This window comes from Macrobrachium rosenbergii, chromosome 58 (assembly GCF_040412425.1).
Source record: "Macrobrachium rosenbergii isolate ZJJX-2024 chromosome 58, ASM4041242v1, whole genome shotgun sequence".
NCBI classification, from domain to species: Eukaryota; Metazoa; Arthropoda; class Malacostraca; order Decapoda; family Palaemonidae; genus Macrobrachium; species Macrobrachium rosenbergii.
Genome location: NC_089798.1, coordinates 18147130 through 18171013, shown reverse-complemented (window position 1 = coordinate 18171013; position 23884 = coordinate 18147130). Strand labels below are relative to the sequence as shown.

The 23884-nt window shown below is 39.3% G+C and overlaps 1 protein-coding gene across 6 annotated transcripts in view; it reads left to right on the top strand.

The window, feature by feature from the left end:
* LOC136837154 (lysine-specific demethylase 2A-like) overlaps window positions 1–23884 on the top strand; it is a 255225-nt gene that overhangs the window by 81653 nt on the left and 149688 nt on the right. For all 6 annotated transcript variants that reach the window (XM_067101814.1, XM_067101812.1, XM_067101816.1 and 3 more), the window contains exons 4-6: window positions 15108–15280; window positions 15392–15592; window positions 15797–15950. In XM_067101814.1, coding sequence (XP_066957915.1) covers window positions 15108–15280; window positions 15392–15592; window positions 15797–15950 — 528 coding nt within the window. The remainder of the gene's footprint in view (window positions 1–15107; window positions 15281–15391; window positions 15593–15796; window positions 15951–23884) is intronic.

Sequence of the window (23884 nt, the reverse complement as noted above, 5' to 3'; positions counted from 1 at the left end):
TTACGCCTCCAGACACCAGTAGGAGCCAGGCTTCTTTATTTTGCGGGAGCCTGGAGAACGAAAGGGGCGGACTCCTGGTCGCTAAGTGTTCTAGAGAAGGGTTACAAGATCCCCTTTCTTGTGTTGCCACCCCTTTGCACGTCGCCCAGGGATCTGTCGCCTTCTTACCACCGAGAGAAGCAACAGATTCTTTTAGACCTCCTGGAGCAGTTGATAGAGAAGAGAGCCGTGGAACAAGTTCTGAAGTTGGATTCTCCGGGGTTCTACAACAGACTATTCTTAGTCCCGAAACAGTCGGGAGAGTGGAGACCGGTCTTGGATGTAAGCATCTTGAATCGCTTTATTTCGAAAGAAAAATTCAAGATGGAAACGCCCCAGTCGGTTCTCGGGGCTTTAAGACCAGGAGACTGGATGGTCTCTCTGGACTTACAGGACACGTACTTCCATGTTCCCATACATCCTCGGTCAAGGAAGTACCTGAGGTTTGTGCTGGGGGGACGAGTCTTCCAGTTCAGAGCTCTCTGCTTCGGTTTGTGCACTACTCCCATGATCTTCACGGTGATCATGAAAAATGTTGCGAGGTGGCTTCACCTGGCGGGTGTTCGTGTTTCGTTCTACCTGGACGATTGGCTCATACGAGCCTCTTCTCGGGGGAAGTGTCTGGAGGACCTGAATTTGACGAAGTCCCTGGGACTTCTTGTGAACCAAGAAAAGTCCCATCTGACCCCGACGCAGTCCATTGTCTATCTGGGGATTCAGATGGATTCAGTGGCTTTTCGAGCTTTTCCATCCCGAGAACGGCAACTGCTTTGCTTAGAAAAAGTTTCGTCCTTCCTAGGGAAGGAAACATGCTCGGTGAGGGAATGGATGAGTTTGCTGGGGACCATTTCCTCGCTGGAGAAGTTTGTTTCCCTGGGGAGGCTTCATCTCAGACCGCTCCAGTTTTTCATGGCGGAGAACTGGATGGACAAGGAGGATCTGGAAGAGACATTGACGATATCTCCTTTAATCAAGGTTCATCTGAGGTGGTGGTTCGACCCCTTAAAGCTTGCGGAAGGGGTTTCTCTTCGTCTTCAGAGCCCCAACCTAGTGTTGTTTTCCGACGCTTCCAGGGAAGGATGGGGAGAAACACTAGGAGGGGAGGAAGTGTCAGGCACCTGGAGAGGGGAACAGGTGTCCTGGCACATAAATCTCAAGGAATTGGGTGCTATCTTTCTGGCCCTTCAATTCTTCGAAGACTGAGTTTCAGGAAGAATTGTCCAAGTAAATTCGGACAATACCACAGCTCTAGCGTACCTCAAAAAACAGGGGGGTACTTGATCCCGTTCCCTGTTCATCCTAGCGAGGGAGATCCTGCTTTGGGCTCATGCTCGGGGGGTCACAATTCTCACGAGGTTCATTGCGGGCGTGGAGAATATCCGAGCGGACCTTCTCAGTCGGCAACATCAGCTTCTACCGACCGAGTGGACCCTTCACAAGGAGGTATGTTTAGAGTTGTGGAGGATATGGGGACGTCCTCTAGTGGACCTCTTTGCTACGTCCAGGACGACAAGACTCCCCCTTTATTGCTCTCCTGTCCTAGACCCAGGAGCGTTAGCCATAGACGCCCTCCTCTGGGACTGGAAAGGCCTCAACCTTTACGCTTTCCCTCCCTTCAAGATCCTGGGAGAAGTGATAAGGAAATTTGCAACATCAGAAGGAGCAAGGATGACTTTAATAGCCCCCTTCTGGCCAGCAGCGGATTGGTTCCCAGAGACCTTGGCCTTCCTAGTGGACTTTCCAAGGACGCTTCCACTGAGGGTGGACCTTCTCAGGCAGCCGCATTTCGAAAGGTTCCACAAAAACCTCCCCGCTCTGAGTCTGACTGCGTTCAGACTATCACAAAGCTGGCAAGAGCAAGAGGTTTTTCGAGAGCAGTGGCAAAGGCTATCGCCAGTGCCAGGAGACCTTCTTCAATCGCGGTCTACCAGTACAAGTGGGCTGTTTTTAGGAAATGGTGCAGGAGTAAAGGAGTTTCTTGACGACCACGACCTCTGTACCACAAATAGCTGACTTCCTTTTTATCTCAGGCATAAGAATAAACTGGCAGTCTCTACTATTAAGGGCTATAGGAGTATGCTATCGGCAGTCTTTAGGCACAGAGGCCTGAACTTGTGCGACAACAAGGATCTTCACGATCTACTGAGATCCTTCGAGACTGTCAAAATTCCTCAACTCAGGACACCTTCTTGAATCTGGATGTTGTCCTGAAGTTCCTTATGTCAAGTGCTTTGAACCTCTGTCTTGGCTTCCTCAAAAACGTGACTAGAAAGCTGTCTTCCTAACGGCTCTGGCGAGCTAAGAGGATTAGTGAAGTGCAAGCCATTAGCAAACATATTGGTTTTAGGGGTCCTAATGCTGTATGCTCCTAAATCCTTTGTTCTTAGCCAAGAACAAAAATCCTTCAAACCCTTGGCCCAAGTCTTTTTGAGATCAAAGGTTTGACGGAGAGATGCTTGGGCAAGAGTCAGAAAGAGTCCTGTGTCCTGTCAGGGCTCTCAAGTTCTACTTAGCCAAGACCAAGGAGACTAGAGGCTCATCGGACAGTCTGTGGTGTTCGGTGAAGAGACCTGATCTTCCCATGTCTAAGAATGCCTTAGCATTCTTTTTAAGAAGTACTGTTAGAGAGGCTCATTCCTCCTGCCTAGAAGGTGACATGAGACTTCTGAAAGTAAAGGCTCATGAAGTAAGAGCTATCGCGACTTGGTGGCTTTCCAAAAGAAAATGTCCCTTAATGATATTCTTGGGTGCCACCTTCTGGAGAAGTAATTCAGTGTTTCGCCAGCATTACTTATGGATGTGAAGACGACATTTGAAGACTGCTCTTCGCTGGGACCATACGTTTCCGCAGACACGATGTTGGGAGAAGAGAGCAATACTCATCCTATCCTTTAGGGGTTAGGTAGTATTTTTTAATCTTGTTGTTGTGTTTTTTGGTTGTTGGGTGGCCAGCGATGGACGTCCCAATTTTTTAGCCTATGTTAGGTTCATTGCCTTAGATAGGTGGGTCAGGTGGTTGGTCGTTGCTCCTTTTCCCTCTCTGTATGGTCGCATGATCTAGTCCTATTGTGGTCACGCCCCCGTGGACAGGTCATCTAGATCTCTCCAGCTTTATAGGTCCCTACCTTGCTGGAGACTCTAGAAAAGCAGAAGCAGGCTTGGGTGACAGATAACCTCGAAGTCAGCTATGCTAACAGGTAAGGAACCAAGGCGTCAATCGCCTACATTTATTTGTTTCCTAAATCCTATTCTGTCTCTTCCCACCTCCAACGGTGGGATTCAGCTATATATATATCTGGCAGGTAAGTGTCATGAACAAAATGATATTTTAATAATAAAATAAAGTTTGTTCATACTTACCTGGCAGATATATATACTTTAGTGCCCACCCGCCTCCCCTCTTGAGACAGTGGCACTAGAAAATCTGAATAGAAAATGGAATGGTTCCCGATTCCCGCCTCCCAGCGGCGGGAATGAGTACTAACCACCTGGCCACACTGCGTGTGCCGTGAGTTTTGAAATTCTGTCGGATTTCGGAGAAATACAGCTATATATATATCTGCCAGGTAAGTATGAACAAACTTTATTTTATTATTAAAATATCATTTTTTACGTCCATGTGACTTTTAATTCATGCATCATTTTGTGATATTTTCTCTGTGTTGCTTTGATCGTTTTAAAATTTGTTATATACCAAAATCATCACAATTTAGTGTACAATACAACTAAAAAAATTAACTCATTAGCTTTAACTGCTTTTTTTACAGCGCAATTTGTATACAATTGTATACGAGTTTTTTTTCGCTGTCATATATTCCAATATTTATATATGATAATGATATTTTTTTCATTTCTGATGGTTGCATACTAAACTTCAGGCAATGACAAAAAATGAGCCAAAATGAATTCTTAATCTTAAAAACTAAGCGTGCTGTGATTTTTGAAAAAAACTTTTTCCGATTCGGCGCTTAACTCATTAACGCCGCCGCATACGGGAGACGTTTTTGTAAATAGGGCTTGGCGTTAAAGGGTTAAACAACAATAATGAGTATTTCTTAATAAGGACTTAGTTATGAGGTTATCTGCAGACATGCTTAATGAGCAAGCATTTTCATGACTATTAATTTACTTAGTAACCTGTTGGGAAATACAGATGAAAATAAGTTTTGGTATGTAAATACCAAGTTAATAGCTGTATAGACATAAGAATGTTGTGATAGCAGTCCAGGATAACTTGCAGAATTGGGCATGTAAATACAAAGTTGATAAATGTATAGATGTAAGAATGTTGTGATGAGAGCTTCTCTTGCGTTTGTATGCATCCGGATAACCTGCAGAGTTTAGCTGAAAAGTGAAAATGGAAAATGCCTTTGACTATGTGTAATTATAATGTATTGGGGCTTTAACAGAGTAAGGATTTAATGCATGGAAAAATAACTTATTAGAAGCACATGCAGAGGAGGAGAATTTGTTCATATTGAAGTAAGCAAGGTGATCGTACAATGGATGGTTAAGAGAAAATCTGACTGTAGCTGAAATTATAGTTACCATTGTTGAGATAACAGAAACCACTGGCCACAAAGAAATGCCTAGATAAAAATCCTGGTTTACTGTAACGTTTTTTGGAGTAGAAAAAGGCCTAAAGCATGCCATTAGTATTATCACCTGAGATGCATGTGATCTTATAGATGATTCAGCACTTTTTATCATGAAATAAATTTTTTATACAAATAGATTGATTACTATATACAGTACTGCTGTTTCTTATGGTAAGTATACAAACCATCTATAATATAAGAATTTATCTTGTGAAGGTCATTTTTGGTTGAAGCTTTGCACCAAGGTTAATTTATGCATGGTAATTATGTTCACTCACCTGGCTGTAACCCCTGCTTGTTCTTTGGTTGCTTCAGTCAGTGGTGCCTCTTTTGGTTATAGATTTTAACATTGACCTCTGTTGTGAGATCTTTTTTTTTGATATACAGTCGCTACTCAACTTACGAACAACTTTTTTGATATACAGTCACTACCCAACTTACGAACTTCTTTTTTGATATACAGTCACTACCCAACTTACGAACTTCTTTTTTGATATACAGTCACTACCCAACTTACAAACACCTTTTTTGATATACAGTCACTACCCAATTTACGAACAACTTTTTTGATATACAGTCATTACCCAACTTACGAACTTCTTTTTTGATATACAGTCACTACCCAACTTACAAACACCTTTTTTGATATACAGTCACTACCCAACTTACGAACTTCTTTTTTGGTATACAGTCACTACCCAACTTACGAACAACTACTTTTTTTTTAATATACAGTCACTACCCAACTTATGAACGACTGCTTGTTTTGATATACAGTCACTACTCAACTTATGAACGAGTTACGTTCCGGAGTGCTGTGAGTATCTTGAATTGTTCTTAAGTTGTTTTTAACATCATTTTAAAGGTACTGTGCCCTTTACGCCTACAGTATTTAAGTATAATATACAGTGTGAGTTGCTCCATAAATACACAAGTGTAGTTTATTTCCTACAAAAAATTTGTGAAACTAAAAAATGTATAGCATCAAAAAGAAACGTAACTTGCCCATATAGTCTAGTCGTGTACTGTATTATCCAATCACGTGTCCTGTGATCCTTAAAATTTTGTCTCAAAACTAGATTTCATCATATACTGTATGTCACTTTGTAGGGGTTTTTTATAGTACACAATTGGGGCAGTATGATGGGAACAATTTTAGAGGTTACAAAATAAAACCCTCTGCTTTCCTTAACCTACTTTATTTCCTTAAATATTACAATGACCAAAAAACTTGATATGATCACTATAGTTCATCAAACCTTATTCTACTCTGTCTTAATCCTATTGTTTCCCTGCCCTTCTATCAAAAGAACCTTAACCTAAAGAACTGCAACTTGAGCTATTTCAGTCTTAATATTACCCTAAACCTAATTCTTAACCTAAATCTACAACGTTCCGCATCAACTATGGTCTCTATCACGTCTTCTTCCAGTTGGGAGTTAACTTGCTCAGCATCAGTCAGTTGTGGATTTCGTCGCACTTTCCTTGCAGCAAATGTGTCGAGATCAGCACCTTTAAGGTTATAGAGTCATGTATGGAGTAACAGGAAGAAGAGCAGCCTGACCAAATATTTCTTTCTTTCCTGCAGTCTGGCAGCTTCACGCTCTCTATGTTCCTTATCACTTCTCTGTCTTATCCTTTCTGCTATTTCATATAAACTCTACCACAGTAAGTGTCCTCTGTCTTCAATTTTATTTATTTATTTTTTTTTTTCCCCTGTATGCTACCATCACAAGGTAGGCAGCTGCTTACACCTTGGGTTGAAGGGGAGCAAGCCACACTACTCCGACACATTCAGCGAACTGCAAGTAAAAAACAGAAAAAACACACTTGCCTAGTGTACTCCTTCCTGACGTACAATACAAAACAAAAAAAAGTAAAAGCAACGACTAATTAAAGAATCATACACCAACAACACATTCATAAACACCATATACACACCCAAACTTAATAAGGAAACAAAAAATCAAACAAAAATAAAAACATCACAACAAACAAAACGGAACAATTAATTCATACGAACGTCTTTCATCATACAAACCCAAATTTAACCTAGCACTCTCCCCCTTACTAAAATAAAGGAAATCTTGTTTCCTTTTCTTCAAAATCCCTTTCTTACCACCCATTCATATTCCGGAACTGGACCTTGACTTCGGGTCCATGGCCTCTTGTGCACCACCTCTTCTTCGCTCACTTCCACTCCAACCACACTAGACTCACCTAGCTTTGGTTTTGGACTACTTACACCAAGCTCATTCAAACTCTGGAGACTTATGTTGGCTCCAACCTCACTCACACCTGACATGGCTGCTATCATCTCTTCCATACTCTCATTTATTTCTTCCACAGTCCACCTCAAGCTGTCCAAAACTCCTCCACCTACACTCTCCAGCACTGCTAACACTCACTCTTTTCACCACTGTCACGTATTTATACGTCTGCTCTTTCCAGCCATGATAATAACAACAATTTTTCCCTTGGCTATAAGATTATCAGCATGGCGACATTTGGAAAATAACATTCTCTTAGGACCGACACACGTTCATTGTTTCATGTATGGAAGTTTATTTGTTGTATATGAAACACTTTCTTTTTGATGTTCTAGAATTTATAAATAATAGGTTACAACAATTAGTCATTCGAATTATAGTTGTTACTAATCATCAGATTTTAATTTGACAGGCCATATAGTGGTATATATTCAAGCTATTTCCAAAAGATCTTGCATTTGGTAGTCTGTATCAGCAACCCTTCCACCCTGGGTGTACTGCTTACTGCTTTTTATTTTTCATCTGCTCCCATTGGCCTCTATACTCCTGATGGACTAACTTAGCCTTATGAGTCTAGAAATGTGACTTAGTCTCATTAAACTACTTTAAAATTATAAATATTCAATATTTGCCATAATACAAAAACATAAATTAAGGAACCTAACCACACTTACAAATGAGGGCAAGGACGATAAGCAGAATACCAATTACACTGCCAGTAGTTGCTACAAGGATGGTATGCATATCCAGGATTGTCTTCTCATTTCGAATGTCATCTTTGAATAAAACATATGAAGTTATATAAATATTAAAACAACTCGAATACTGAGACCATAAATTACATACCAATTAGAAACTTATCAGATATCTATAAATGTCATGTTAAAGTTACTAAATAACACTCACTCTTTCAACACTTTCACTCAAAGGAAACTCACACATACTATACGTAACGTCTTCCTCACAACTTGGCGTTGTTTCCAATTCACCCAACTCTTGCATATCCTCGTCCACACTCCTTGTACTCGCCAAGTTCACTCCTTCCACATCCCACTCAAATCCTTCAAAATCAATTACACCCTCATTCTCACTTCCCCCAAATAACACTGCAAGGGTATTTTCACTTTTCGTGCCTACTGGCTTCTCAAAACCCTCAAAATCAAACAACCCATCTTGAGTACTCTCCGCAAACAACTCAGTAACTGTACCCTTACTCTTTCTACACCTCTTTTTAGGCTTTCTCTTATGTTTCACCAATACTAGCTGTTTATTTCCCCAGTTTACATCTTCCTCTATTTCTTTCCTTTTATTCTTCCCTTTCCTCCCTTAATAACTTCCTAATGGGATGCTCTATTATGTATTCAGGTGGTTCTCTCCATTTTCTCAGCTGATTATAATGCGCTCATATTACCCTTACATTACCTTCTTCATTCCTGTCTTCGAGCACATAACTCAATCCATTAGACCACACTGTTTTCACTACATACGGACCTTCATACTTCTCACGCATCTTACTTGCTGTCAATCTTCCCTTCTCAACAACTTCCTTCAACACCCTGTTATCACCCACTCTGAAACTCTCAAACCTTTCATTTGCCTGCCTCCACACATTCCGCTCGTCTTCATTCAAATCCATCCTTGCTCTCACATACCTCTCATAATTCATTACCTACTCACTCGGAGGTATGCCAGTGCTTTTATGCCACTCTTCCTAACAACAAGTCCCATTCATTCTCTATCAGTTAACATTTGTAACATTTCACTCAAGAGTCCTTATGGTTCGTTCCGCCAACCCATTTGCACTCGGCATGTACGGAGTTGTTACTACATGCTCGTTACCCCATTCTTTCAACATTTGCTCAAACGGTCTACCAACAAACTCTGGCCCATTATCACCCAACATCCTTGCCGGCTTCCTCACACACGCAGGCAACAAGACCATACTGACCACTCTTGCAACATTCTCACTAGTTTTGTTCTTCACAGCTGCACAACTTACAAACTTACCCTTATGATCTACCATAACAACCACTCCTACGTTTCCTCTTGCAGTTACCGGCAACGCCGCACAATCAATCGCCACTAACTCAAACAGTTCTTTCATACTCAACTTCAAAACAAGTGGGCTAGCATACACTCTCTGATACTTTCCCTTCTGACATTCTTCACATGTGACTGCCACATCTGTACAAATCTTCCTCAAATACGGGGAAAACATCCACTCTTTCATACACTCGATCAGCTTAAACTTCCCCATATGTCCATATTTCTCATGGACTAAAATGCGCATCCCCACTGCTCCACTCATTGAGAACACTGGAACATACATCAACTCTCCAACCTTCTCTCTCGAAAAATACACCACTCCTTCACACAGCACAAATCTCTTGGCAAACTGCATCCATTTACTCAACAACAAAAGCCATCTTCTTCCAGGTACTCCCTCTAATACATCTCAACTCACTCACCACAAAACACTTCTACTGCATCTCCTCAATGTCCTCCGCCGTCAACAATTCATTCTCACTCTTGTCCAACTCCACTATATCATATCATCCTCCTCACTCGGACTCCTATCAATCATTCCCACAAACCTGGCCATATTCACCGCCTCACTTTGAATCTTCCCTATTACAACCTCGTCTTTCAACAGAACTCCTGTTCCAACATCACTACCAACCCATTCTTCATCAAGAAATCTATCTCAAACAGGAAACTACATGGCATCTGCTTATCTCCCAGCACTACAAAACAAGCTTCCATCTCAAACTCTCCCAACCTTACCTTCAACTTCACTTCCTCCCATCCAACTGATCTTCCTGCTATACCTCTTATTGACACATTCACCACTCCTTTTAACATTCCAATCCACTCTCAGCATCTCTAATCACTCGTGCGTTCACCAACTATATTTGCGCTCCAGTGTCAACCAAACCACAATACTGTCCTCAACTGACATCTACTCCCACAATCATTGCATTTGTTCTCCTGTGTACACACACACACACCTGTCTCTTGCACTAACCAAACATCCTTCATTTACCTCCTTACTGTCCTCTTCCACTTCCAATAACTCTGGGATTCTCTCTTCAACATTTTCCCCCTTCTCATACTTCCTTTCATAGCTCTTTCTCTACAACCCAGTTATAGTGCACCCCACTCAAACACTGCAGATGCAACTCACGTTCACTCTCTTTCACTCCCTCATGTTGGTACACTATAGGTTTCTCACCACCAATATGTACGGACACAATCACCTTATACTTCTTACTCACTGCTACCAAAACCACCTGAAATGGGGCTACTCCAGGACACATCATAGCCCTCAGACTCTTTCGATACCGTTCCACATTTGACACTCCCAAACATCCAGGTCTCTTGCAAACTTCTTCAGTCACCTCTGCCCTCGGTTCATTCACACTTCCAGATACCTGCACCTTCAAACCTTCATCTACCAAATGATTCATTCCATACCACAAACTTTCAAACATCGAGTCACCACCCCCCTTACTTTCACGTGCTACTATCAATCCTCTTGGCAGATATTCAGGTCATATGTCTTTTATCTTCTCTTCTTTCCCTTCCCCAGGTAGTCTAGACATCATGTCTGCAACAATATTTCTTTTATCTGGGATGTACTCAACTACAAAATCAAAATCACTCAAATCCTCTACCGTTCAGGCAATCCTAGCATCCACTCCTTTCATTCTCTGGAGATTCACTAGAGGCTGATGGTCCGTGACGCATCGCAAACCTCACACCATACAGAAACGGTCGTAACGCTTTCACACAAAACCACAGGGCAGCCAACTCTCACTTTTTCTACAAACTTTGCTTTTCATACTCCAGACTCACTCACCTTATGACCCAAAAACTCCACCTCTTCCATGAACCACTCACACTTACTCACTTTGACTTTCACCCCCACTACTACTAACTTCTTCAACACTGCTCGCACCAACCTCTTGTGCTCTTCTACCGTCTTACTCATCACCAAAATGTCATCAAGAAACACCAACACATTCTCGCGGGGAAAACCACTCAGCACGACATTCATTGCTCTCTGGAGGGCAGCTGGGGCATTTGCCAATCAAAACTGAGATTGCAGAACTGATACTGTTTTTTCGTAGTCAAGAAGGCAGTTATCCGGTCTACAATCCTCCGCCACTGGCATCTGATAATACCCCCTTACCAGATCAATCTTGCTAAACACTTTCATCCCATGCACACTGTACACACAGTCAGACACCACACACATAGGGAATCTTTCCTTCACTGTCACCTCATTTACTCTCCAATAATCAATACACATTCGCAGACTCCCATCAGGTTTTCTTACTGCCACAATTGGACTATTCCAAGCACTCTTACTGAGTTCAATTACTCCTATCTTTTCCAACTCTTCACACTGCTCTTCAATCTCTTGCATTACCGGAGCCGGGAAATGTCAGGGTCTCTGATAAATTGGTGTTTCATCTGTCAGCTGAATACGGAACTCCGGCAATCTAGCTGTCCCAAAGTCCTCATCCCCTTGACTCAACACACCCTTTCTCTCCCATGACAACTCATACACCTGCTCTTTCTCTTTTTCACTCAACTTCTCTTTCAACCTTACCTTTTCCCTAAGCTTTTCCTTACTCCACTCTTCTGTCCTTTCCCCTTTGGCCATCACATAATACCCCTTAATGTGCTTGCTATCACTCAAATCGACTACACTTCTCAAACTTCCCAATCTATCACCAAGATGTATGCCTCTCCACCTTTTCGCTTTCACATCCCCACACACCTGTACACACACCTTTAGGTCCTTTACATCCATAATCCCATCAAACACATGTGCGACCCGCCTTATCTCATAACACACAGAGCTACCGTCCAACATAAACATTACTCCTAAACTCTCTGCACTAATTCCAACATTAGTCCTCCACCTTACTTTCACACTCCACACACTTCCCGAATCCCTTGGCAATTGTACATCCTCCATTGCATACACCTCCACTCCAGAAACCATCTTCAAACTTACTTGTCCATCCTCCTCCACATACAACTTCACACTGGTTTCATTCCCCATTCGTATTTCTATCATTTCTTGTTCTGGGTACACCTTTACCCTGTTTTTCTTCAAAAATGCATACCCCAGCAACATATACTTCTCATTCACTCTGTCCACAACGTAAAAATCATCCTCTTCCAGCCTTATTCCTGCAACCGCAACTGACTCAACAAACCTCACACACACCCTTACTTTCAATCCTCCAATCCCTGTCACATATCCAGCACATTCCTGCTTCGGTGTTATGCTTTCTTTTATTTTCTCATATGCCTCTCTGAAAACCACATTTCCACTACAACCAGTATTAATCGGTGCTTTCATTACCACTCCACCACATTCTACGCTAACACACAAACAACGATCTACTCGTTCCCCAAAACAGACATTGCAACTCAGGAACCCTACTCTTACATGCAATACATCTATCCCTTCCATACCAGATGGCTCACCACGGTGAACCCCCTTCACACTTAGTTTCCCTTAGGTTAGGATTTCGTACGGCAGACTTCTTTCACATGACCCTCCATTCCACATCCTTCACACTTACTCCGAGGGTTCTTACATGTTCTGGCAAAATGCCCACTCATTCTACAGTTTCCACAGCGACTTCCATTTACTCCTACTCTCCTTCCACTCTGGCAGTCTCTCACTCGATGCCCTATCTTTCCACAGCCGAAACACTTCAATTCTTTTCGCTTGTGGGCAATCCCTCATTACAAGCCCTCTCTTTCCACAGCTGAAACACTCACCATTGGCCCTCCTGCAATCCGCTTTCACATGACCAGTCCTTCCACAGCTGTAACACCTCTCACTACTACTCATTCCCATTCAACTTCGCTACACATTTCCATTTACTCTACTCACACTTCCACTCCTAAACCTCTCTCGGCTTCTGCTCAAGCTCCTTTTCCCGTTACTTCCCACATTCACTTGCACATTCTTTCTTCCTCTCTCTATCCAGTCTTTCTTACATTCTTCCAACAAAGCTCGCATCACACTTAACTCCTCACTCACAAAAGCATCTTTATATGTCCTTCCATTCACTACCTCCATCCCAGCATACATTTCCTTTGCTTCATCCTCATCTACTCTCATGTCTTCTAAGATCTCCAAAACATCCTCCCAGTCTAAACGTTTTCCTGACCACCGTTTCCGATCTTTCTCTTTCTCATTTAGCCCTTAAACGCCGATCCTCTATTTACAAAAGTGTCTGCCATATGCCGGCGGCATTCGGGAGTTAGCGCCGAAGCGGAAAAAAAGTTTTTTCAAAAAATGACAGCACGCTTAGTTTCTAAGATTAAGAGTTCATTTTTGGCTCCTTTTTTTGTCGTTGCCTGAAATTTAGTATGCAACCATCAGAAATGAAAAAAAATATCATATATAAATATTGAAATATATGAAAACGTGAAAAAAATTTCATATATAATTGTATACAAATCGCGCTGTGAGCAAAACGGTTAAAGCTAATGAGGTATTTTTTTCTTTGTATTGTACACTAAATTGTGATGATTTTGGTATATTACAAATTGTAAAATGATCAAAGCAACACAGAGAAAATATCACAAAATGATGCATGAATTCGTAACGCGGACTTTTTTTTTTTTTTTTTTTTTTTTTTTTTTTTTTCCTTCAAAAATTCACCATAAATCGAAATATTGTGCTAGAGACTTCCCGTTTGTTGCAAAATGAAGGTGATTGATTGAATATTACTAGACTGTAAGTGTTTTAGCTTACAATTGCAGTTTTTCAACCATTTCGGTCGAGTTAAAGTTGACCGAAAGAATTTTTTTTATTTATCGTGATTTATATGAAAATATTTCAAAACTGATAAAAGCTACAACCATGAGTAATTTTTTGTTGTATTCTACATGAAATTGCACACATTTTCATATATAAAACTTTATGTAACGGCTATTAGAAAAACGGTGCAAACATTACGACAAGGTGACGAAAGAATTTCAGAGTTTCAGCCGAGTTACCTCGCGGACGTAAGGAAAAAATTTTTTTCAAAAATTCATGATAAATCGAAATATTGTGCTAGAGACTTCCAATTTGTTGTAAAATGAAGATAAATGATTGAATATTACTAGAATGTAAGAGTTGTAGCTTACAATTGCGTTTTTCGAGCATTTCGGTCAAGTCAAAGTTGACCAAAGGTTGAAATTGTGGCACATTGTGATTTACATGAAAATATTTCAAAACTCATAAAAGCTACAACCATGGGTTATATTTTGTTGTATTCTACATGAAATTGCACACATTTTCATATATAAAACTTTATGTAACGACTAATATAAAATGGTGCAAACATTACGACAAAATGACGAAAGAATTTATGAGATTTTTGGCGAGTTACACAAGACGGACGTAAGGAAAAATATTTTTTCAAAAATTCACCATAAATCGAAATATTGTGCTAGAGACTTCCAATTTGTTGCAAAATGAAGGTAAATGATTGAATATTACTAGAATGTAAGAGTTTTAGCTTACAATTGCATTTTTCGGCCATTTCGGTCAAGTCAGAGTTGACCGAAGGTTGAAATTTTGGCAGTTATCGTGATTTATATGAAAATATTTCAAACTGATAAAAGCTACAACCATGGGTTGTTTTTTGTTGTATTCTACAAGAAATTGCACACATTTTCATATATAAAACTTTATAAAACGGTGCAAAAATTACCGTAAAGTGACGAAAGAATTTCTGAGATGCATCGCTGATGCTCTGTAGAAAAGAGAAGAAAGAAATTCGTAGAGCGGCTGCTGGGTAACGCTTGTAAACAAAACAACAGCGTGATCCGTGAACTCCCAGCATCCTCAAGGCGCGTGATTTAAAATTTTTCGCAAACTAGGCCTATAACTATTTTTCTGCGAATATTTAAAAAAACTTTGTAGTTGATGTACCGTACGGTTCACTCGGCACCTGACAGACAATTTTAGTCGACGTACGATACGTCCAGTTGGCGTTTAAGGGTTAATGTGTAATTTGATGTTATGAAGAACAGGTCATCACCTTGCATGCTGCTGATGATGCATTGTGTATTAAGAATTTCAGTGAGCATTTCTATTTTGAGTGCTTGCTAATATTGTCTGAACATAATTGATCACTAAATTTTAAAAGGCTTTCTGATTATTTTTTCTTTGCAGGGTCCCGGAGAATGTTAGATGTAATGGATGTAAATACGCAAAAGAATGTAGAAATGACAATGAAAGACTGGCAGCGGTATTTTGAAAGCCAAGACAAAGATAAGCTTTTAAATGTGATATCATTAGAGTTTTCACACACAAAACTTGAACAGTTAGTTCAGGCTCCAACTGTAGTAAGTATTGATATCTTATCTACTGTTAATGTTGATATTAGTTTTGATGTATAATGTTTTTTCTCTATGTAAATACCATTCTACATGGAATTTTTAAAATATTCTTCATAGGTTCGTCAGATTGATTGGGTAGAAAGAGTTTGGCCACGACATTTAAAAGAAGCTCAAACAGAGGCAACAAATGTATTAGAAGATATGATGTACCCTAAGGTACAAAAATATTGTCTAATGTCAGTTGGGGGTTGTTACACAGACTTCCATATTGACTTCGGTGGAACTTCTGTATGGTATCATATTCTCAGGGGAAGGAAAGTAAGTAAATGTATTTTTGTTGCAATTTTAAAGATACAGTTCCACTGCAGATTTGTAAAACAATTACATCTGGAATGCCCTAGTTGGAGATTGTAAGCTGGATTTTAATAGCAGTGTCTTACAGAAGTTGGAGTTTTACTAGTAGTATTAAGCTTGAGAGTTTTTAAATATGCAATGAAGTAATTTGAAAAAAATTTTCTTCAGATATTTTGGTTGATACCACCAACGGAACGTAATTTCCAGCTGTACGAACAGTGGGTGTTGTCGGGTAAACAGAGTGATATATTCTTCGGCGACACTGTTGATAGATGTGCAAGAATAGAACTAGAAGCTGGAAATACATTCTTCATACCTACAGGTATTTTATTTGCCTTTTTACGTCATTATTAGGATAAAAAAAGGTGAAAGTGGTTATTAGTAAAGCATAAAGCTGTAGTAAAGTTATTTAACATTATTGTTATATGATGATCAGGCTCTGAACCTAAACATAGTAAGCAGTTTCAATAACAGATCTTTAGAGACAAGGATGTTAGAAACAGTGGAACAGTAGCAGATGTCAAAGGGAGAGTGCAATTTGCTTTTACGAAGTAATGTGGAAGGAAATGGAAGCTAAAAGTGAAGATATGTATGTTGTTTCGAAGGCCAGTTGTGTAGGTGTAGAATTTGAGAAGGGAAGAGGCTGATTTGATGCATTCTGAGATAGGACTTGAAACAAATTCAAAGAAAGAGCTTCTGTCATAGGTTTAACATTTGGATTTCTGGAAGAAGAGAACAATCCAGTCAGAATAATAAAGAAACAAATCAAAGTGAGAGAAAGGCGATACTGGTGGAAACATTGTGACACCATATTGTCTGGTGTTTGATTATTAGAGAAAATGTAGGGATTTGTTTGAACTAGCATGCAATAGTTTGCTAAAGAATGCCTGTGCCTTATTTTAATTGACTCTTGAGATTCTGATGACTTCAACTCTGTGTATGTAAATCACTTCCCTAGACATTTGTATACTCATTTGTAAAAAAATTGAAAACTAAACATTTTGATGTTTTTAGTGCACACAGGGATGACACTTGGAGTGTTTTGGTTAGTTTGAATGAAATGTGTAAAAAAGTGAACAAATGTGTGTTACTGTATAGGCTATAAAGTTAACCCCCCATATTTGCAGGGGTGCGTACCCCTAAACCCCCCCCCTCGTGAATAGCTGAAATCTGCGAATACTTAAAACCCCTCAGAAAACACTTAGAACTGCCCATTTTGATAGTTTAAACACAAGAAAAACCCTGTAAAAATGCCTATACCTGAGTATTTTAAGTTTTATAAAAAAAGTGCATTTATTCATGATAATTATATGAAAATGCAGTAATTAGTGAATATTTCTCAGTGAAAATCCAGCGAATGGGCGAATTTTCCGCGAATAATAGGTAGATATGTTCCACAGAAAAACCCGCAAATGCGTGAGAACGCGAATACGGGGGTTTACTGTAATGTAAGCTATACCTCAGGGCTCGCTCTCTCTCTCTAGGCTACTGAAGATATAGGTGGAAGCACCGCCATCCCGTTGGGATGCATTCTCTTTAACTTTTCGCTGCGTCTGAAACGTGTTTCTGCTGCTGCCTGCTGTTCGACTTAATTCTTAATATTTTTTTTTATTTTGAGATAGTTTGCCTATTTTGAAATAATGCAAGAACTTCTATTGTTACACTTGTAATTTGTGCTCTTTTGCTGCATAGTTACTCCTAAACAGTTATTGTATGTGGTAGTTATCAACTCATTTTAGCCTATGAGCCTTTCTCTTTAATTCCCTCACTATCTTGGTTTTGCCTTTTGATATAATGCAAACCCAGCTTGGTCTTAGCCATGGTGTTTCTTCTTTTATTCTGTTATATCGTTTTTCTATTACAAACCCAAGGAGAAAGGCCTGTCGCTTGCCACCAACCATTCTGTTTTTAAATGTCTTCTCAACCTCGTTTTATCGAACATCCTTATTCTACATATTTTTCCTGGTTTTTCTGAAGTGTTTTCTCTCTGAACAAGCATAGTTTAGTTTTTCTTTCGACTACTCATTTACTTGGAATGTTGTTATATTTTAGTCTTTCAGATGATGTAGAGCTTGAGAGGCATTGAGACAGAGGAGGGTTCTCTGACTACAGTGTGGTGGTTTTGTAACCCATTGTACGAGACCTCTGCTTGCTTTCCAGTAAGATTCCTCCTCTCCTTTAGCATGAGGAAGAAGTGGAGATTGATGTTGCAGGGCCTTTAGACAGAGCCTTTTGACAGGGGATTTGCAGAAGTTGAGCGTTATCCTTCATCTTTTGCTGTAGGCCACAATCGTGTCTTCCCCAGACATACTTCTCTGTCTGTGCATCTGCCATCAGTGCTGCTCCCGCCCAGATTGCCTTCTTTCCCCTTCCTTCCATTGTCCTTTGGGACATGGACGAGCGTATCTTCAGTGCCAGAGTAGTTCCTAGTGCACTTGGACTTCTCTTCTCTGCATTTTACCTTTGAGAGCAGTGCCTGGTTGCCATTTTTAGCAATGCTGCCGCAGTTTTCCAGATGTCTAAGCTGAAGATACGCTCTCAAAGGAAGGAAGAATTCGCAGCCGTGCAGCACAACCTTTTTTTTCTCTCTCTCTCTCCCTTCTTCTTCATCTTCATGTTGTACTGGGAGAAGGAGAGACCCATTGACCATGTCACAACATTGCACAGCCATGACTTTTTTGACGTTGCTGCAGTTTATCAAGCGTCCTTAGCTGAAGATTCGCTGTCCAAAGATGAAGATGCACGATAGTGCATATGTTGCACTACTGTGTCCTTTCTAAAATTGTTTCAGAACCGAGACACAACACGGGTTGTTTTAGCTGTTTTCTTTTCCCTTAAGTATGGACATAGACTTGGAGATTCTTCTTCTTAGCCTGAGTGAGTGTCAAGTATATGGATGTTTCTTCATTCTTTCACATTCCCACTTGGGAATGTTGCCACAACAGGGCACATCCCGGTCTGTGCCCCATCCACATTCATTTAGAGAAGAACTAGGCAGCTCTTCTGAGAGTTTTTTCCCCATATTCTTGTGAACGTTTTGTAGTGGATGGATTGCTCTTCACGAGGTGGTGATCAAGATCATCAGCATCTTCATGGCACTGCGGGGGCAACTCTCTTCTGAGAGTGATTTTACCTCCACGGTCGGGCGAATGGTATCTTCAGTGCTTCCGTGGACGTCATTGGTGGGACTTCCGTGAATGTCTGGCACACAGTGGGCATGTCTTGCTTTACCTCCCCCGCTAGCATCCATGGTTTTGCAGCCATCACATCTGAGTGAAACTGCTCGTCCAAGGGGACTTTGACAGCAGTCTTCCTGGAGCAAACCCTTACAACCGTTGTGAGTCAGAAATTTATTTCTGTTCCACACGTGATTGTGTTGATTATTTCTATCTTATTCACTCAGAAGGGATAATTCGAATGAAATGCTGTCAATTGGGTCATTGCTGAGTCGGGAAGTTGGGGAAAACTCGCTGGTGGTCTGCAAGCAGTTAGCTTGCCCAGGTAATTCCTGGGGTGCAGTTGCTCTCAAGTTCCAACTTCTTTTAGACTTGTATGGCCTAGTGGGCAGCGCCCTTGCCTTTCAGTTCAAAGACCTGGGTTCGATCCCTTTCCTTCGCGGATTTTATCTTTATTTATATATTCATCACGTTCCATATTTTTGTGATTCAGTTATTATATATATATATATATAGATATACAGTAGAACCTCGGACCTCGACGCTAATTCGTTCCAGAAGAAGCGTCGAGATTCGATTTAGTCGAATTCTGAGTTAATTTCTCTCATAAGAAATAACTGAAAATGGATTAATCAATTCCTGACCACCAGTCATTACCCCAACCTTACCTTTTTATACAAAACATTACACAAATTACAATTAAGTTCAAGAGTTGAATAACTTACCATATCAGAAGCACTTTTTACATTTTTAAATGCACACTGTATAAAAAAAATTGGCCTATGACCAATGCGGCCGTATTACCGATGATAGACCGAGCGCCATAGGCTAGGCTAGGTAGCCTATAGGCACTACCAGAATGTACTGTAACGGGTACACACAAAAACTGTTGTTAATAATGATAACATTGAAAAACAAGCCTGATTATCACATTAAATTAATTATACAGTATTTATAAGCCGAATTACTGTATGTCTGTTATCATAAAATTAAGAAAAATTTCCTAAATTACGTCGGAACTCGGCAGCTTGTGGCAGATGTAAACAAACCACAGCGCCACCCTGGTGGTGTATCGCGGTACTAATTACATAAACATTCAACACTTATGGTAGATTTCATACAGAGTCTACTGGAATAGTGTACAAAATCATTGTAAAACATCTTTCAGTAAAAAAATTTTTTTTTCAAAAATTCACCATAAATCGAAATATTGTGCTAGAGACTTCCCGTTTGTTGAAAAATGAAGGTAATTGATTGAATATTACTAGACTGCAAGTGTTTTAGCTTACAATTGCAGTTTTCGACCATTTCGGTCGAGTTAAAGTTGACCGAAAGTCGAGTTTTTTATATTTATCGTGATTTATATGAAAATATTTCAAAACTGATAAAAGCTACAACCATGAGTTATTTTCTGTTGTATTGTACATGAAATTGCGCACATTTTCATATATAAAACTTTATGTAATGACTAATATAAACGGTGCAGATATTACGACAACGAGGCGAAAGAATTTTTGAGATGTTCAGCCGAAAGTTACCGCGCAGACGTAAGGAAAATGTTTTTTTAAAATTCACCATAAATCGAAATATTGTGCTAGAGACTTCCAATTTATTGCAATATGAAGGTAAACGATTGAATATTACTAGAATGTAAGAGTTTCAGCTTACAATTGCGTTTTTACCATTTCGGTCGAGTTAAAGTTGACCGAAGGTTGAAATTTTGGCAGTTATCGTGATTTATGTGAAAATATTTCAAAAATGATAAAGCTACAACCATGAGCTATCTTCTGTTGTATTCTACATGAAATTGCGCACATTTTCATATATAAAAGTTTTTGTAACGACTAATGTAAACGATGCAAACATTCGACAACATGATGAAAAGAATTTCTGAGATGTTCGGCGAGTTACGGCGTGCAGATGTAAGGAAAAAGTTTTTTTTTTTCAGAAATTCACCATAAATCGAAATATTGTGCTAGAGACTTCCAGTTTGTTGCAAAATGAAGGTACATGATTGAATATTACTAGAATGTAAGAGTTTTAGTTTATAATTGCGATTTTTGACCATTTCGGTTGAGTTAAAGTTGACCCTAGCTTGAAATTTTGGCAGTTATCGTGATTTATATGAAAATATTTCAAAACTGATAAAAGCTACAACCATGAGTTATTTTCTGTTGTATTCTACATGAAATTGCACATTTCCATATATAAAACTTTATGTAACGACTAATATAAAACAGTGCAAACATTACGACAATGTGACTAAAGAATTTCTGGCGCGGACGTAAGGAAAAAGTTTTTTTAAAAATTCACCATAAATCGAAATATTGTGCTAGAGACTTCCACTTGGTTGCAAAATGAAGGTAAATGATTGAATATTACTAGAATGTAAGAGTTTTAGCTTACAATTGCATTTTTACCATTTCGGTCGAAAGTCAGAGTTGACCGAAGGTTGACATTTTGGCAGTTATTGTGATTTATATGAAAATATTTCAAAACTGATAAAGCTACAACCATGAGTTATTTTCTGTTGTATTGTACATGAAATTGCACACATTTTCATATATAAAACTTTATGTAACGGCTAATATAGAACAGTGCAAAAATTACAACAAAATGACGAAAGAATTTCTGAAATTTTCGGCCGAGTTACCTCGCGGGCATAAGAAAATTTTTTTTTTCAAAAATTCACCATAAATTGAAATATTGTGCTAGAGACTTCTAATTTGTTGCAAAATGAAGGTACATGATTGAATATTACTAAAATGTAAGAGTTTTAGCTTACAATTGCGTTTTTCGACCATTTCAGTCGAGTCAAAGTTGACCGAAGGTTGAAATTTTTTGTAGTTGACGTACGGTACGTCCACTTGGCACCCAACAGACAATTTTAGTCGACGTATGATACGCCCAGTAGGCGTTTAAGGGTTAATACCGAATCCTATGGTATGACCAAAACTTTCCTATCTTGTGTAAAATGTAAGATAAATGAAGAAATATAAAGATATTTCAAGTTTTCTGAGCTACAGACATTAAAATGAAAGAGTGAGCTAGCTGCATACCTCCCAGTACCAGCCAATCAGAGGCTGCGAAACAAACGTCTCATTGGCCCAAGAATCTACCTTTAGTGAATCGGCTATAGTACCCTTAAAAATATAGGCATACATACTTCTAACCCTTCCAGCCAAATCAGAAAGAGTGAGTGAGTGAGTTACTACTATGACAAATTCAGCCAGCCTTGTACTAGCAGGGCAAAAGAGAGATTCTCTCTTTAATGAGGAATGTCAATTCATTTCTCTTGAAGCAACTGACAACAAAAAAAGTTGTTTGCTTTTTGTCTTCCAAAGATGTGCCTTGACGTTTTAAAACACTATGAACTAAGTATCTATTTATCTAGCTATTTACTTATTTCTCACATACAGAGAGAGAGAGAAAGAGAGAGATTTTTCAGTATACATATCCTTTGTAGTGGTTGGCAACACTGACCACCCAATCCTTGCTGTAAGGTTACTTGGCATAAATGACAGGTTCACCCTCCCCCATAAGCTTAAAGACTCAGGAAAAATGTTTTGGGGGTGAAATTTTTGTTTAAATAGTTTCATTTACAATAAAAATGCATAAATGTAATTACAGTATATTATTATTATTATTATTATTATTATTATTATTATTATTATTATTATTATTATTATTACTTGAAAATTAGTACTTATTAGGTAACTCATTATCATACAAAACAAACAAAAAAATATTCTCGGCAGTAAGAGAGAGCTGAAATAGGAAGGGAGAAAGAAACGTGTATTATTTCATCTTATTACATATTTAAGCTTAGAGTATTATTATTATTATTATTATTATTATTATTATTATTATTATTATTATTATTATTATTATTTAATCTTATTAATCTTAATATTTGAAAATTAGTAAATCATTATTTTATCATGAAAAATGTATTTAGTCATGCAAGTAACATCAACGTACACTAATTAGTGAATATACCTTGACAGAAAAGCCAGTAACACTGACCACCCAACCCTTGCTGTCAGGTTACTGGACATATTTGAAAGGTTCGCCCTCCCCCTTGAGGTCCAAGACTAAGGAAAAAAGACTGGGAGTGAAATTTGTTTAAATTTTTTCATTTACTCACTAAAGAAATGCATAAATGTTGTAATTACAGTATATTATTATTATCTTGATTGTGGGGGAGGGGAGAGACGAGATCCCCTTGGTCCTAGATTATAGGGGGAGGGCCATGTGGATGTAGGGATGGAGCGATACATATTGGGAAGGCAATAAAACAACTGGGATGATGGTTCTGTCTTTTAAAATGTCAAAGTAGGTTCTGAAAATCCTTAATCGACCTCATTTGCCTCGTGACCCTGACACAAACTCGTTGATCTACGCTAGTCTAAATTGTACCTTTTCAAGTTCATGTTTGTGCTTGTGGCTGAGACTTTGCAAAACTTTATCGCATCATATTTTTTCAGTTATATTGTGATTAATAATCGGGGATAACAATGACACACATGAAGAAGCAGCCTGTTAAGGAAGTGATGAGAAAAATGAGTCTTTAACTGTTGAAGTTAAGAAATGACTGCCAAGGTTGAAGCTGGCACACGCGTGTCTGATTTCGCTCGAAAATGTGGCAGATCTATGTCGACAATATTTACCATTCTAAAGAAGAAAGAGGAAATTAAGGCGTTAGATAGCGCAGGAGGAAAAAAATATCATTTATATACTCAGAAGGGATAATTCAAATGAAATGCTGTCAATTGGGTCATTGCTGAGTCGGGAAGTTGGGGAAAACTCGCTGGTGGTCTGCAAGCAGTTAGCTTGGCCAGGTAATTCCTTGTGTGCAGTTGCTCTCAGGTTCCAACTTCCTTTAGACTTGTATGGCCTAGTGGGCAGCACCCTTGCTTTTCAATTGAAAGAACTGGGTTTGATCCAGATGTGAGTCAGAAGTTTATTTCTGTTACACACGCGATTGTGTGTTGATTATTTCTATCTTATTCACTCAGAAGGGCTAATTCAAATGTAATGCTGTCAGTTAGGTCATTGCTGTGTTGGGAAGATGGGGAAA